Raw genomic sequence first — 16252 nt, forward strand, 5'->3', positions numbered from 1 at the left:
CACCACGGCAGCTCCTTAGGTGGAAGGGCCCACAGCTAACAGCACCACCACAGCAGCGCCTCAGGTGGACGATCCCGCAGCTAACAACAACACCACCACAGCGGCACCTCAGGTGGACGAGCCTGCAGCTAACAACAGCACCGGTAACTTGTACAGGCTAGATCAGTCAGTGCGAATGCACTGTCCTATGCGCATGTCTAAGACCACTGACTGTTTCTATAGCAGCTGGGACGCTTCTAATGGCAACTGCAATGACTTACTGATCAGTTCTTTCATTCGGAAGGCGGGGCTACCTGCGATTGAGCAAACTTATTGAGTATTGCATATTCTATACTGTTTGCTCACACAGACCAGCCGGTCTCCTTCAACCCTCCAATTCTATTTCCAAAACCTCTATCCATTCTCCCCTCCCTGCCTTCATCTTGCAACACACCCCACTCACAAACATCTTTTCATCCCAACATCCCTTCTTCCACCCTTCCTTCAGCCTATTCTTCCCTCTCTTTACCTCTCAATCGCACTCTCTACTTACCCCCCCCCACCTCCTCCCCCTCCTATATCCTCTCATCCTATACCCCCCTCCCCCACTCAAAAAAATCCTTTCATCCCAACATCCATTCTTTCAACTTTTTTTCAGCCATTTTCAGGGCTGCCTCTCGTCTATTCAGTAACATTCATTAGGAAAACAGTGTGTCAATAATGCAAAAATGACAGTTAAAGGCAGTTCATCATTGAATTCATTGATGTCATCTTTGTTCAGTTAAATAGTGTCTGTGCATTTATTTGCAATCAAGTCAACGATATCGTGACTGTGTTTTTTTGATGAGAGGCATAATAACAGCCAGTTTGAAGGTTTTGGGGACATATCCTAATGACAATGAGGAATTTATAATAGTCAGAAGAGGGTCTATGACGTCTGGAAGCACCTCTTTTAGGAGCTTAGATGGTATAGGGTCTTACATACATGTTGTTGGTTTAGATGATTTAACAAGTTTATACAATTCTTCCTCTCCTATAGTAGAGAATGAGTGGAATGTTCCTTAGGGTGTCTATAGTGCACTGTCTGATGTGATACTATAGCTGACGGCTGAATGGTTGCAATTTTATCTCTAATAGTATCGATTTTAGAAGTAAAGTAGTTCATAAATTCATTACTGCTGTGGTGTTGGGAAATGTCAACACTTGTTGAGGCTTTATTTTTCGTTAATTTAGCCACTGTATTGAATAAATACCTGGGGTTATGTTTGTTTTCTTCTAAAAGAGAAGTAATCGGATCTAGCAGTTTTTAATGCTTTTCTGTAGGATAGGTTACTTTCCCGCCAAGCAATACGAAATACCTCTAGTTTTGTTTTCCTCCAGCTGCGCTCCATTTTTCGGGCTGCTCTCTTTAGGGTGCGAGTATGCTCATTATACCATGGTTTCAAACTGTTTTCCTTAACCTTCCTTAAGCGTAAAGGAGCAACTGTATTTAAAGTGCTAGAAAAGAGAGAGTCCATAGTTTTTGTTACATCATCAAGTTGTTCTGAGGTTTTGGATATGCTAAGGAATGGATACATCAGGAAGATAACTTAAAAAGCAGTCTTGGGGGGTGGACTCATTTAAAATAATGTAATCATCAGGTTTTAGCCAGGTTTCAGTCAAACAGAGCACATCTATATTATGATCAGTGATCATATTATTTACAAAAAGTGTTTTCGTAGAAAGGGATCTGATATTCAATAAGCCAAGCTTTATCATTTGTTTATCCATATTGCATCTGTTTTTTATTTGTTGAACCTCAATTAAATTGTTAATCTTAACTTGGTTTGGAAGTTTTTTAGTATTTTCTAGTTCGGGGAACAGACACAGTCTCTATAGTGTGATATCTAGGTGAAAGAGTCTCTATGTGCTGAGAATTAGCTGACCTCTGTGACGTGAGGCAGCTAGCAGACTTGGGCCCCAGTTAGTGAAGTATAAACACTAAGACTATTTGCCATATTTCTAGAGAGAAGAGTGACGCCACCCCAGGAGGGATGAAGACCATCTCTTTTCAACAGGTCAGGTCTGCCCCAAAAGCTCGTCCAATTGTCTATGAAACCTATGTTATTCTGTGGGCACCACTTAGACATCCAGCCATTGAGTGATGACAATCTGCTATGTATCTCGTCACCACGGTAAGCAGAGCCGCATCTTTTGCACATGACCCATCACTTCACTCAGAGTTGTAACGTTTAAGAACATCAACAGCGTTGAAAACGTGGCTATGGAACTGCACTGAATTGAAAGCAAATCTGCAAAGGCTATGATTTGCTTGCAATGGAGATCCTTATTAGATGAACACCGCGTGTGCTGTCTACTGTTTAACAGGTAATATAACTTGTTGGGCTACATTCGATTACAGTACACGATACCACTGTGACATTAGTTTGTTGTACGTGTGTGGCTTATAACAGAGGGGAGTCAAGTTAAATGCAGCTTCCAAAAGACAAAAAATAGCAGATTAAGATTTTATTAATTTTGATACAATCACACCGGTGCGAGTACGTTCAGCAAGTCATATCATCAGTTGCTAAATTCAGATTTGTGATTGCTTCCTGGCGCTGAGCCAGAGACAGACTCGTTTTTAAGGCACTGCGCATTATAACAATCACATAAGATTCTGTTGAGCTTTTGAATGCATTGGCCAATCAGAGGCGTTCAGAAGAATCATCGCTAAAATACCGGTGCTTCCTTCACTCGCTCGCTGATTGGAGACCTCTTTCTGGCGAATTATCTCGTCAGAAACAACAAAGTGCAGATGTGTGAACGAATCTATAATTAAGATATTGATTTCACAGTGTTAACAGTTTCAGTGATTTTTATGGGAGTTTCTGAGAGTTCAATATTGAACTCTAGACTGTCAGTGAAAATGATCTTTAATAATGTAAATGTTATTTGCTCTCTTTCTGAACAATGAAAGATTATTAGCAATTTTTATATCACATTAACTTTCAATGTTAAATTGGCATTTAATATAAAGTCAGTCCTATTTAAATATGTTATGGCATGACACCTTAATCTGTTACTTAAGTAAACAGACAGGGTTTTATAATAAATTTCATAAATTGGAGTAAAGGCTGATGAAATATATACATTTATACACACACACATACATTGCATACATTTTATCCACATATCTAAATAAAAATAGGCTCAGTTTATATGAACCAAAGTAACTAGTAAGTAACTACTTGAGTGGATGTTTTATCCGATACTCTTTTACTCTCACTCAAGTAACTAATCAGACTAGTACTTTTACTTAAGTAAATATTTCTAGAAGTACTTTTACTTTTACTTGAGTACAGTTTTTGGGTACTCTACCCACCTTCGGAGCTGAGTAGTAACGGATGACATGTAATCTGGATTACGTAATCATATTCCAAAACTCAAGTACTTGTAATTAGAGTAAACTACTTTTTAAAATACTTGTAATCAGACTACAGTTACTTTTTTATGGATTAAATGATTACATTTCATTTACACAATGGTAATAAATTGTTCACAATTCATTGATTCTTCTAAATTTCCTTTTTTTCTTCCATTTTTAGTCTTTTTCAAAATTCATGTTTGCAATGTAGCTATTTTTTTTCATTGATACACTCATATGCACTTCTAATGTTTTATTAGATTAAATATTTAACCTGGCAGTGATATTGCTGTGAATTTCATGTTTTTCAATATTGTTTTTTGTAGTGTAGCTGTTTTCTAAATTTACTTAATTATAAGTAATTAATTATAAGTTTTATTCAGTGTTACTAGCAAACACTAAAAGCAAGGCACATTAGTGTTATTATTTTGTAAGTATTAATTGTCCATACATTGCACTTGAAAAAGAAGCAGTTGTGGCTCTTGTTGGTGAATTAAATATATTTTGTGGAATATATTTTTTCTTTGTATATATCGAAATAGTACAAGATTAGGCTAATTCAATATATGTGCTATCAAATAATGGTTAGCACAAATGTAATCTAAATGTAATCCAAAAGTAATCAGATTACGTTAACAAAAATGTGTAATCTAAGAGATCATATTACTGACTACAAATTTTGTCATGTAATCTGTAATCAGTAACTGATTACAATTCATAAGTTATTTACCCAGCTCTGATTTGTGTTTGATATTTCTCATGGGAATTTCATAATTTCGACTTTTCAGTTTGAGTTAAAACTCTTTTTTAGCGCATTTCATCTGTAAAAAAAAAAAAAAACTATGTTAACATAGTTAATGTTTATAAATTAAATCTTATTGTAAAGTATTACTAAAGTTATATATATTGTTCTGTGAATGTGATTTTAAAGTCTAGATGATTCGGATTAACCCTTTAACTGCCGTATCCCTTAAAACCTGACTGCCAGAGGGTTATTGTAAATGCATGTGCCCGCTGGGCACAGTTTACCAGATGCCACCGGGGTGGCGTTCGCACTGATGGCTTGAGCCCGCCATCGCTGCTTGCAGCTATATTTTAACTTTATTTTTATTTTTATAATTTTTAAATACATGCCCTTATTGTATAGTTGTATTTTATATTTTATATTTGATCTACATTTTTAGGCTCTACTGTTAGTGTTATATGTATGCACCATGGGTCTGAGAGTAACGCAATTTCAATTCTCTGTATGTATGTACTGTACTGAAGAATCGACAGTAAAGCAGACATGACTTGACTAGTAACTGGATCCATCGACCCATAACTCTTTATCTGGATTTTCAAGAGGGATTGGATTAACTGGAATAAGGCATTCTTCTTCTACTTGTTTTTCACACTCATGTGGTGTTTCCTCATGCGGTTCCAGCATTATTGTTGCAAGCTTAAAGGAACACTCCACCGTTTTTTGAAATAGGGCTTATTCACATTATTTCCTACATTTAGATAGGTGGGCAAATGCAATTTTGTGTCAGTGTATGCATTGTTTTAGTTTGACTGGGTCGGCGTTAGCTTAGCTTAGCACAATGAATGGAATCCTTTGTTGCCAGCTAGCATGGCCTGAGTAAAAGTGATCAAAAAAAAAAAAAAAAAAAGAAAAAAAACCCCACCTAATTACTTCTTGTGGCCTGCGTATTCACAACGAGTACAAATAGCGATCCAGATTAACACTAGGTGATTTCCTAGGCAGATATTGACTTGGGACTATATTATGGGGAAGCACAGGCGAAGCACTGCTGCTTAGGCGAAGCACTGCTACTTCGGTGCAGAGATATCACGCAACACATGAAATCCCACGAATTCAGTCAACATAGCGGCGTGCAACGCGTCAAAAAAAACAGAAGAAGAAGAACATACCAGCGTGACCTGCACCGAGTGTCTTCGCTTTTGGATGATTTATTTTGAGAAGTTACAGCAAACATGGTTATTACCTGCATAGCAAAAGGTTGTGAGAACAAGCAAAGGACATACAAGAATGTAAAGTTTCACAGAATTCCACCTAATGTGGAACTGAGAAATAAATGGCTAGCAGCTCTGGAGATCTGTAGTTCAACGCCTCTCAACAAAATAAAGCAGTATCGTGTTTGCGAAGAACATTTTGCACCAGAGGACTACTTTGAAAACACAGGAAGAACAAAGTGCACATGTAAGTTGTCTTTTATTTCTCTTCCTATATAACCTATATTGCCTGTTAAAACATCAACTCTATGTGAATACAGCTATAATATGGGTCGATCTATACATGCGTCATGATTAAAATAATCACTTACTCTGTGGACAGCTGTCCATTTGGTCCATTCGGCGTGGGGCGTTTTTTCCAGTTCACTTTGTCACACCGGAAAAAAAAATCGAGTACTGCAGAATGGATCAGCGCCGTGAAATCCTCTGTAGATGTGACACAACTTCGGGCACGCTCATCTTGATCTGACGTGTTGAGCCTGGTCATCAATGGCAAAAACATGTCCCACTCTCTACAGCATAGACACTCTATTTCCGTCGGCATAGATTGGCATATTCCCCCACATTCACACCACCAGTTCATGTTGGCTCTCATCAAGAGCGATCCTCCTCCTGTCGTTCTATTTCCAAAGCACGCAGCTCGTCTTCTGTAAACTCTGGTTCAAATAGGTATGGTTCTGGTTCTTGACTGTCTAAGGAGTCACCCTCTTCGTCTCTCTCAAAATCAGCCATGTTCATCGCCATTCGTGTACTATAAGGAAAATAGCCAGGCAGCTACTATTCACGCCGGTATGTTGACGGAAGTCGTGGGATTTCATGTGTTGCGTGATATCTCTGTGCCAAAGTAGCAGTGCTTCGCCTAAGCAGCAGTGCTTTGCCTGCGCTTCCCCATAATATAGTCCCAAGTCAATATCTGCCTAGGAAATCGCCTAGTGTTAATCTGGATCGCTATTTCACTCGTTCACTCGCTATTTTACTCGTTGTGAATACGCAGGCCACAAGAAGTAATTAGGTGGGTTTTTAAAATTTTTTTTACTCAGGCCATGCTAGCTGGCAACAAAGGATTCCATTCATTGTGCTAAGCTAAGCTAACGCCGACCCAGTCAAACTAAAACAATGCATGCACTGACGCAAAAATGCATTTGCCCACCTATCTAAATGTAGGAAATAATGTGAATAAGCCCTATTTCAAAAAACGGTGGAGTGTTCCTTTAAGGGAAGTGTCTCTGATTATTTCCACTCTCAAGTCCTTGTTCAGCAAAGCTGCTTCCCATTTTTTCTTCTCGCATCAGTGATTGTTTTGATGTTTGTTTTGATCAACAGCATTACTTTACTGTGTGGGGTGTGCAATGTGATGGTTTGCCACCTTTTAGAATTTCCACAGCATTCACTGCCCATGGGGCACCATCAAGAGCTTGTATTCATTGAGGTTGACCTATCATGGTAACAGGAATCTTTGTGGAAAAGTATCCAAATGGTTCGTATTGATCACCTGGTTTTTGACACAACACTGCTGAGTAGGTCTCATCTCCCACACTGTGCCAAATGATGGCAAATGATGGCAAATGGCAAACGACAATCAGAAAGTCCCAAGACTAGGGCTGAAATCAGATTCTCTTTCATAGAGGTAAACACTTCCTCAGGTTCTGGTGTCCATTCTATCTGTTTCACTCCAAGCTCCAAGCACCTTTATACAGATCAATGAGAGGACTAGTGAGGCTGGCAAAATCAGGTATATACTGACGACAATAGTTGAAAAGTACATGATCTGTGGTCATCTTCCCTCAGGAGATATTTCTTGGCCTAAATAAATAACTGAACTTTTTCAGGTTTAACTTTCAATCCACCTTTTCTTAGAGCTTGCAAAGTAATATTTAGAGTGGATATGTGACTGTTCTCGTCTGGGCTTGCAATCAACAAGTCATCAACATATTGGAGGCAAACACTTCCTGAACTCTCAATTTAAGCTTTTCACTCAGTTAAAAATTGCTCCAGGGCTCTGTGAAATACAAAAGGAGAAATTTTTAGACCTTGTGGAAGTCTGTTCCAAACATACTGGGTTGCTCCCACAGTGAAGGCCAATTTCTCTTGAGATTTTTCATCAATAGGTATAGACCAGAAAGCTGACAGCACATCTAGGCAGTTAAGATTCTTGCATTCCCTGGAATATCATTCAGAATGGTAGCAAGGATAGCCACAATATGATGTTATTTTGGCATTACACTGTTAAGTCTTGTGTAATCAATGGTTAATCTCCATGAGTTGTCTGTCTGATTTCCTGAATGGCCAGACAGGGCTGTTGGTTCTAGAAGAAGAAGAAATCATCACAATTAAAACAATCAAAGGCTTAAACCACTCCAGTTTGTGTGCATTTAATTTATTTAATACACAAGTTTCACAATTTGAGTTGAATTACTGAAATAAATATACTTTCCAACGTGTAATGATCACCATTATTGGAAGATGTTATGTTTGTTAAAATTGGATTAGATTAAACTGTGTGAGGTAGAATGGGTGTTTTAAAAAGATGAGACAACAACAAAAGTAGAATGAATAATAATAATAAAAAAAATATTTACAATATTCACAATGATATTAAAACCACACAATACAACCAAGAAATCCTAGGCTGTTAAAAGCACAGAGTATTTCCGCTCCATACCCTTAAAACAGTCCTTAAGAAATCCAGCATGTTGTATGTTCAAATGTAAAAGTGTCCACTGGTGTATATACAATTCAAATAAGTGATAATCCAAAAAAAAGTGAGATGCTGGAATGATAAATCCTTAAAAGCAACTCCTCAATCCAGATGCATTGTTTGGTCAAAGACTTGATCGTTGTCATGCTGCTTACTTTATACTGGTCTAGTTTGTGGCGAAAATAAGGAACTACACTGACCAAAATGCAATGCGGTGCGGTGAGATGGAAGTACGTAGCGAATTATTTAAGCAACAGGTGTGCGGGGCTTAAGGCGGGGAAGTTTGAGTGAACACTGAGTGAACGAGTTCGAGCTGGAGTTTTTTCACAAAAAAAAAACGCCTGAGTTACCTGATGTCTAACCACTTTGCTGGCTTCGTTGCGGGAGAGTGTTGGGATTTTGCTGTTGCTATTCCTAAAAGACGCTCGTTCACCGACTGCGTTTGGGCTGTGCGTGAGTTAAATAGACATTGTTTTGATACTACAACGCTGCTGAAAAAGACAAACCTCGACAGAAGATTGCTGTGTTCCTAAGTAACTGCTGCACTGTGAAAGAGTGTCTGGATCATCGCTGTTGCTTGTCCTAAAAGACACATTATCAGAGGTGCCTGGGCTGAGCACGGGCCGAACGTTACAGCGCTACGAGTGAGGTATCCTTTTCATTGTGGACTCTGGGTTCAAGATACTGTGCGTCTGACTCCAGGTAGGACTGGAATAGTACACCACTCTTCCTTTTACAAGATATTCATTCACTCGCCCCCACCAACAACGAAAAAGACGCTATAAACTGTGATCATCTACGCAGTACGCACACACACACGCACTCACACACGCACACACACACACACATACACACACACTTAACTAACGAACGCTAACATTTCTGAGGTGGTTTGTTTACGAACTGAAAGAAAAACTGATGAAATTGATATTACATGTAACGTTATCACAGTGTTGATGAAATACATTGTTTCATTATGAGTCATGATGATTCTGTGAAAAATATGTTCTAATTTCTTTTGACATTGCTTTCGTGAAAAAAAAAAGAAAAACTAAAAGAGTAAGACAGACCTAGACTAAAAATAAATCTTTCTTATTTATTGTTGAATTGGTTGGGTAATTGTGTACCGTTCTGTAACGGATGATAAGTTAATTCCATTACACCGTCACAATTTTCTTATTCCTTTCATGTGATAAACCCATTTACAGTTTAAGACATACATTAAAATGAATAAGAGAATTAAAATTGCTATGACCACATGTAAAACCATTAAAACTGTAATATAGATAGATATATCTTATATATCTTAATATATATTGAGCGGTAAAAACATGTTTTTGTGTGACAGTGTCACATACAACATTATAATTTATAGAGATGCACCTGTATACCGTGTTGTGTTTAACTAAATTAAACACTAAAATTAAATATCTCCTAATAGTCGGAGCTGATACCCTTTTACACTGTAAAACATTTGATTGGTTAAACTTAGAAACAAAGGTTCACCTGCTGCCTTAAAAATGTGAGTAAACTCAACTTAAAGATATAATTTTTTCAACTTGAAGAGCTGTGTTTCACAAGTTATTGTGCATTATTGATGGACACATACTGGTACTGAGAATTACAGAGGATCAGATGTTGATGTTTTATTGGTTTAAATAAAACAAAGAATATCTTTAAGTTGAGTTTACTAACATATTTAAGGCAGCAGGTTAACTTTTGTTTCTCAAATTTAACCAACTTAAGAATGTGTAAGCTAGTTCAGTATCCAAAACTTACAATGACAAACTGAGTTAAAGAGAAAAAGTAAGGTTATAAAACTTAGAGGGCTTGCAGTCACCTTACGTCATCGCAAACTCACACGGAAAATGCATGGAGAACACAACCCGACAGAGCATAGTTGTAATTCTTTTGTTATTTTGGTGCTATTATGCACAGCATAATAATTAATTTTTATTACTTAATTTTAATTAATTTAATTTGGACTTTTAGGACTGTGTGGAATCAACCTCGGCTCTCTCGTGTATTGAGGAAACAATGATATCGACAGTGTTACGCATGCGAGAGATACTTTACTTCCTGAACAAGTGCGCATCTGAGTCCGTGTTCCTTGCACATTCACATGAACTGCGCCACAGTTCGGGAGCAACCGAGCTCAGACCACATTCTCCAGGTAGGCTCCAGGGTCCAATGACAGCGTTCACATTAGCAATTTTTCATGCGAACCGTGCCCCATTCCGCACTTAACTGCCAGTGTGAAAGCCCCTTTAATTGGGCTATAATGTTTTACAGTGGGCAGTGCTTCGAGTTAGTCTTTGATTAGTAACGACTGAAGCTGCTGCTTCCATTGAGTTGTTTAATCAGATCCTGAGAGATTTAATGTCTTCTTTTTCAGTTAATTTCATCCAAGGCTATGGCTGAAGTCAGTTGTAGTTCTTGTGTTTTTCTTTTCTAAAGTGATGCTGCTTGTTAACAGCAACTGTTCATCACAAATACACAATAATCATTTAATTAGACATTTAATTATCTCATTAAATTTAACTGTTTGGATATGACTTGAGACTTTAAAGGACTGACTTGGTTATGGCATGGCATGATTGCTGCCAAAAAATAAAATAAAAATAAAAGCATGAATCTAGGTTTTATAGATTTAAGTTTAATTTATTTATTTTTATTTGTTTGTTTGTATTTATTTGTTTATTTTAGAGCTCTTTTATGGGCTACCATAAAAAATATATATACAGAAACTGCTCTCAACTGAGTGCTATTAAACCCAGAATTGCACATTTGATTACCCTATATTGCACATAGATGCTCCCCTATAAATGTGATTCTACCCACCCTCGAAGCATCCTAACTGTATGTGACTTTCCACTTTCAGAATAATCCAATCAAAGTTATATTAAAAATTGTCCTTGCTCTTCCAAGCCTTTCAATGGGGGTAAGCGGGTGTTTGTTGTCAGCTGTTCAGAAGACATGAAATAAAGTGCGCGCATCTCAGTTGAACTAACCCTTTAATATATTGATCATTCAAATATTAGGAAATATGTAGCAAACTTAACTGTTTTTCCCCTATCTTAAAGCGGTTTGTTAATATATTATTCAGCTTATTTTTTAAATGTATTCAGAAAAATAATATGACAGTATTTTGATAAAGATAAAAGGAGATATCTTATATGTTATATATATATAACTCACTGAATCATTGACTCGTTCAAAAAATAATCATTTAGTAACGGAAGACTATTGTGTGTTTCTCGGAGATGCGCGACTGTACTGCTGTGGCTTTGCTTAGAACCATTTTGTTAGCAAAATCGAGCAAAAACGATACATAATATGTCTAAAATGTAAGTCAGTTAATATTACTTGTTTATTTAACTAAAGTTGTTTAAAATCAATATCACATTTCAATCAAGCTGAAAGTTGGGTCTGGTCGTGTGATGTTGCATATATTACATATAATATTTATATATATTTAAGAATATATATATTTGTATGTTTGTTCATGTTCGTATCTTTGTTTCTGTTGCGCTTATAATTTTGATTTCTCCGCGAGTCAGACCAGCTTCAGGAGCCTCAACTTACGCGACCTTGATACTGTTAATACATTATCCGTTATTAGTCACAGTTTATACTGAAATAAAATCAGAATCATTCTACCGAAGTTTTAGTGCTGCCCTAGTTATTGTTTGTTATGAAAATTTTGATCAGTTTACTTGTCTGGTCAGGCAAGAAAAATTCTCTTTCACTTGCCCCTTCACAAAATCTACTTGTCCCGGACAAGCAGACAAGTGTTAATGTCGAGCCCTGATATATATATATAACTCTAATATGTAAAAAACATATTGTATATAAATTTGTGATTATTCAATTAGTTAATGCATCATTTATATATTTAAATGTAACAATTCAGAAAACTTGTATTATAAAATGATTGTCTTAATGTACTGTGACTGATCAACTGCTTCCCATCTTATTTCTCTAGCGGTATGGGTTCTGTAAGACCTACAAGGTTGGTAATGAAGAACCAGAAGTGGAATGTGAGATTTACATAGCTCAGGTATATCTCTCTATAACATATTTTCTCATTCATACCAGTCAGACCAAGTTATTTTGTCCTGACTAGCTGAATTGCCTTTGTTCTATATATTTCCAGAACACAACTCATCCAATGAAACACCCTGCTCAGTCAAGAAAAGACTGTAAATTCCATGGCTTCCCAACCCCCCATTTCCCAGGAGATAACCTGCCTCACCCGGAACATGCAAGCCATGAGAACAAGGGTAGGGACAAAAGGCCTGACCGAGGGGGCCGTCCAGGACACAAAAGCCATGAGGACAAGGACAGGGACAAAAGGCCTCACCGAGGGGGCCGCCCAGGACATGCAAGCCATGAGGACAAGGACAGGGACAAAAGGCCTGACCGATGGGGCCATCCAGGACACGCAAGCCATGAAGAAAAGGACAGGGACAAAAGTCCTCATCGAAGAGGCCGTCCAGGACACGAAAGCCATGAGGACAAGGACAGGGACAAAAGGCCTGACCGAGGGGGCCGTCCAGGACACGCAAGCCATGAGGACAAGGACAGGGACCAAAGGCCTGACCGATGGGGCCGTCCAGGACACGCAAGTCATGAGGACAAGGACAGGGACAAAAGGCCTGGTCGATGGGGCCGTCCAGGACATGCAAGCCATGAGGACAAGGATAAGCACAAAAGGCCTGACCGATGGGGCCGTCCAGAAAATGCGAGCCATGAGGACAAGGGCATGGACAAAAGGCCTGACCGTTGGGGCCATCCAGGACACGCAAGTCATGAGGACAAGGACAGGGACAAAAGACCTGACCGTTGGGGCCATCCAGGACACACTAGCCATGAGGACAAGGGCAGGGACAAAAGGCCTGACCAAGGGGGCCATCCAGGAAAAACAAGCCATGAGGACAAGGACAGGGACAAAAGGCCTGACCATCAGGGCCGTCCAGGACACACAACCCAAGAGGACAAGGACAGGGACAAAAGGCCTGACCGAGGGGGCCGTCCAGGGCACGCAAGCCATGAGGACAGGGACAAAAGGCCTGAACGAGGGGGCCATCCAGGACATAAAAGCCATGAGGACAAGGACAGGGACAAAAGGCCTGACCGAGGGGGCCGTCCAGGACACGCAAGCCATGAAGGCAAGGACAGGGACAAAAGGCCTGACCGAGGGGGCCGTCCAGGACATGCAAGCCATGAGGACAAGGGCAGGGACAAAAGGCCTGACCAAGGGGGCCGTCCAGGACACACAAGCCAAGAGGACATGGGCGGGGACAAAAGGCCCGACCGAGGGGGCCATCCAGAACATGTAAGCTATGAGGACAAGGGCAGGGACAAAAGGCCTGACCGAGGGGGCCGTCCAGAAAATGCAAATCATGAGGACAAGGGCATGGAAAAAAGGCCCGAACAAGGGGGCCGTCCAGATCACCCAAGCAATGAGGACAAAGAAAGGGACAAAAGGCCAGATCAAGGGGGCCGTCCAGATCACCCAAGCAATGAGGACAAGGGAAGGGACAAAAGGCCAGATCATGGGGGCCGTCCAGATCACACAAGCAACGAAGAAAAGGGTAGGGATAAAAGGCCTGACCAATGGGACCATCCAGAACATGCAGGCAAAGAGAACAAGGGCAGAGACAAAAAGCCAGATCAAGGGGGCCGTCCAGATCACACAAGCAACGAGGACAAGGGCAGAGACAAAAGGCCTGACCGAGGGGGCCGTCCAGGACATACAAGCCATGAAGACAAGGGCAGGGACAAAAGGCCTGATCAAGGGGGCCATCCAGATCACAAAAGCATTGAGGACAAGGGCAGGGACAAAAGGCCTGAACAAGGGGGCCGTCCAGATCGCCCAAGCAATGAGGACCAGGGCAGAGATAAAATGCCTGACCAAGGAGGCCATCCAGAACATGAAGGCAATGAGGACAAGGGAAGGGACAAAAGGCCAGATCAAGGGGGCCGTCCAGATCACCCAAGCAATGAGGACAAGGGCAGAGATAAAAGGCCTGACCTAGGGGGTCGTCCAGAACATACAGGCAATGAGGACAAGGGCAGAGACAAAAGGCCAGATCAAGGGGGCCGTCCAGATCGCCCAAGCAATGAGGACCAGGGCAGAGATAAAAGGCCTGACCGAGGGGGCCGTCCAGGACATACAAGCCATGAAGACAAGGGCAGGGACAAAAGGCCTGATCAAGGGGGCCATCCAGATCACACAAGCATTGAGGACAAGGGCAGGGACAAAAGGCCTGAACAAGGGGGCCGTCCAGATCGCTCAAGCAATGAGGACCAGGGCAGAGATAAAATGCCTGACCAAGGAGGCCGTCCAGAACATGAAGGCAATGAGGACAAGGGAAGGGACAAAAGGCCAGATCAAGGGGGCCGTCCAGAACACGCAAGCAATGAGGACAAGGGCAGAGATAAAAGGCCTGACCTAGGGGATCGTCCAGAACAAACAGGCAATGAGGACAAGGGCAGAGACAAAAGGCCAGATCAAAGGGGCCGTCCAGATCGCCCAAGCAATGAGCACCAGGGCAGAGATAAAAGGCCTGACCAAGGGGGCCATCCAGGACACGCAAGCAATGAGGACAAGGGCAGGGACAAAAGGCCTGACCAAGGGGGCCGTCCAGAACACACAAGCAATGAGGACAAGGCCAGGGATAAAAGGCCTGACCGAGGAGGCCGTCCAGAACATGCAAGTAATGAGGACAAGGGCAGGGACAGAAGGCCTGACCAAGGCAGCCGTCCAGAACACGCAAGTAATGAGGACAAGGGCAGGGACAGAAGGCCTGACCAAGGGGGCCGTCCAGAACACGCAAGCAATGAGGACAAGGGCAGAGACAAAAGGCCTGACCAAGGGGGCCGTCCAGAACACACAAGCAATGAGGACAAGGGCAGGGACAAAAGGCCTGATCAAGGGGGCCGTCCAGAACACACAAGCAAAGAGGACAAGGCCAGGGACAAAAGGCCTGACCAAGGGGGCCGTTCAGAACACGCAAGCCCTGCGGACAAGAACAGGGACAAAAGGCCTGACCAAGGGGTCCATTTAGAACATGCAAGCAATGAGGACAAGGGCAGGGATAAAAGGCCTGACCAAGGGGGCCGTCCAGAACGTGCAAGAAATGAGGACAAGGGTAGGGGGTGGAGTGGAAGGGGGTGGGGTGACAAAAGGCCTGACAGAGGGGGCCGTCCAGAACATACAAGCCATGAGGACAAGGGCAGGGACAAAAGGCCTGACCGAGGTAGTCGTCCAAAACACGCAAGCCATGAGGATAAGGGCAGGGTCAAAAGGCCTGACCAAGGGGGACGTCCAGAACAAGCAAGCCATGAAGACAAGGGCAGAAACAAAAGGCCTAAGGGCCGCCCTGAGTTCCCATACAGTGGCTTTGTAAAAATACCCCCTTCTATTTATCCAATCTGTCCTTTCCTTCCACCATGTCTCTGCCAAAGCCCTTCAGACCATGAACCCTCTTCTCCTCCTCCTCCTCCTCCTCCGTCTCAGTAACCAACACTAAAATCTGCTGAGGATCAATAAACATTAAAAACTGAACAACATAAGAGTGTTAATGCCTCCATAATGTTCATCCAATAAATATTCTTTACTGACCTGTCTGGTTGAGTGACAGTGGTTTCAAAACACAGCTGAATAGGTAATAGTTTTGTAATGGGTATTACAATATTACAAAACTACTCTGACAAGAAAATCAAATAATGTATAACTCTAGATAAAAGTGAGAATACTCAAAAAAGAAATAGCAAAGAACAATCTAACAAAACAGATGATATGAAAACATCAACAAACATACAACATAATGTGTGAAAAAAAATCAACCTTGACTGGGCTCATATCATGAGCAATCCAATTTCCCTTAATCATTATGCTATCTTATTTCAAAATATCAAGAAAACACACTGTAAATTTGTCTTTAGTCCAAAAAGACCATTTGCTGTAGTGATAAACATCCATACACATTCAGCCACATTTACAGTCATAAAGATAAAGCAGCATGGATGCTATTATTATTTTTTTATTAAAAGTATAACATATAAATAATATATTATTATTAAAAGTTATACTTTTTTTTCTTTAAGACTGGTCATAAATTTTTAAGTTTATGCAGCTGGCCCCT

General features: G+C 40.8%; 1 protein-coding gene across 1 annotated transcript in view; it reads left to right on the plus strand.

Annotated features, from left to right (window-relative positions):
* The window catches only part of LOC132131262 (filaggrin-like), a 42119-nt gene extending 26391 nt beyond the window's left edge, over positions 1-15728 (plus strand). Inside the window, exons 6-7 of the mRNA XM_059543285.1 lie at positions 12085-12159; positions 12256-15728. Of these exons, the coding sequence (XP_059399268.1) occupies positions 12085-12159; positions 12256-15627 (3447 nt within the window). The 3' untranslated portion in view covers positions 15628-15728. The remainder of the gene's footprint in view (positions 1-12084; positions 12160-12255) is intronic.
* The last annotated feature ends 524 nt before the right edge of the window (positions 15729-16252 follow it).

This window comes from Carassius carassius, chromosome 48 (genome assembly GCF_963082965.1).
Source record: "Carassius carassius chromosome 48, fCarCar2.1, whole genome shotgun sequence".
NCBI classification, from domain to species: Eukaryota; Metazoa; Chordata; class Actinopteri; order Cypriniformes; family Cyprinidae; genus Carassius; species Carassius carassius.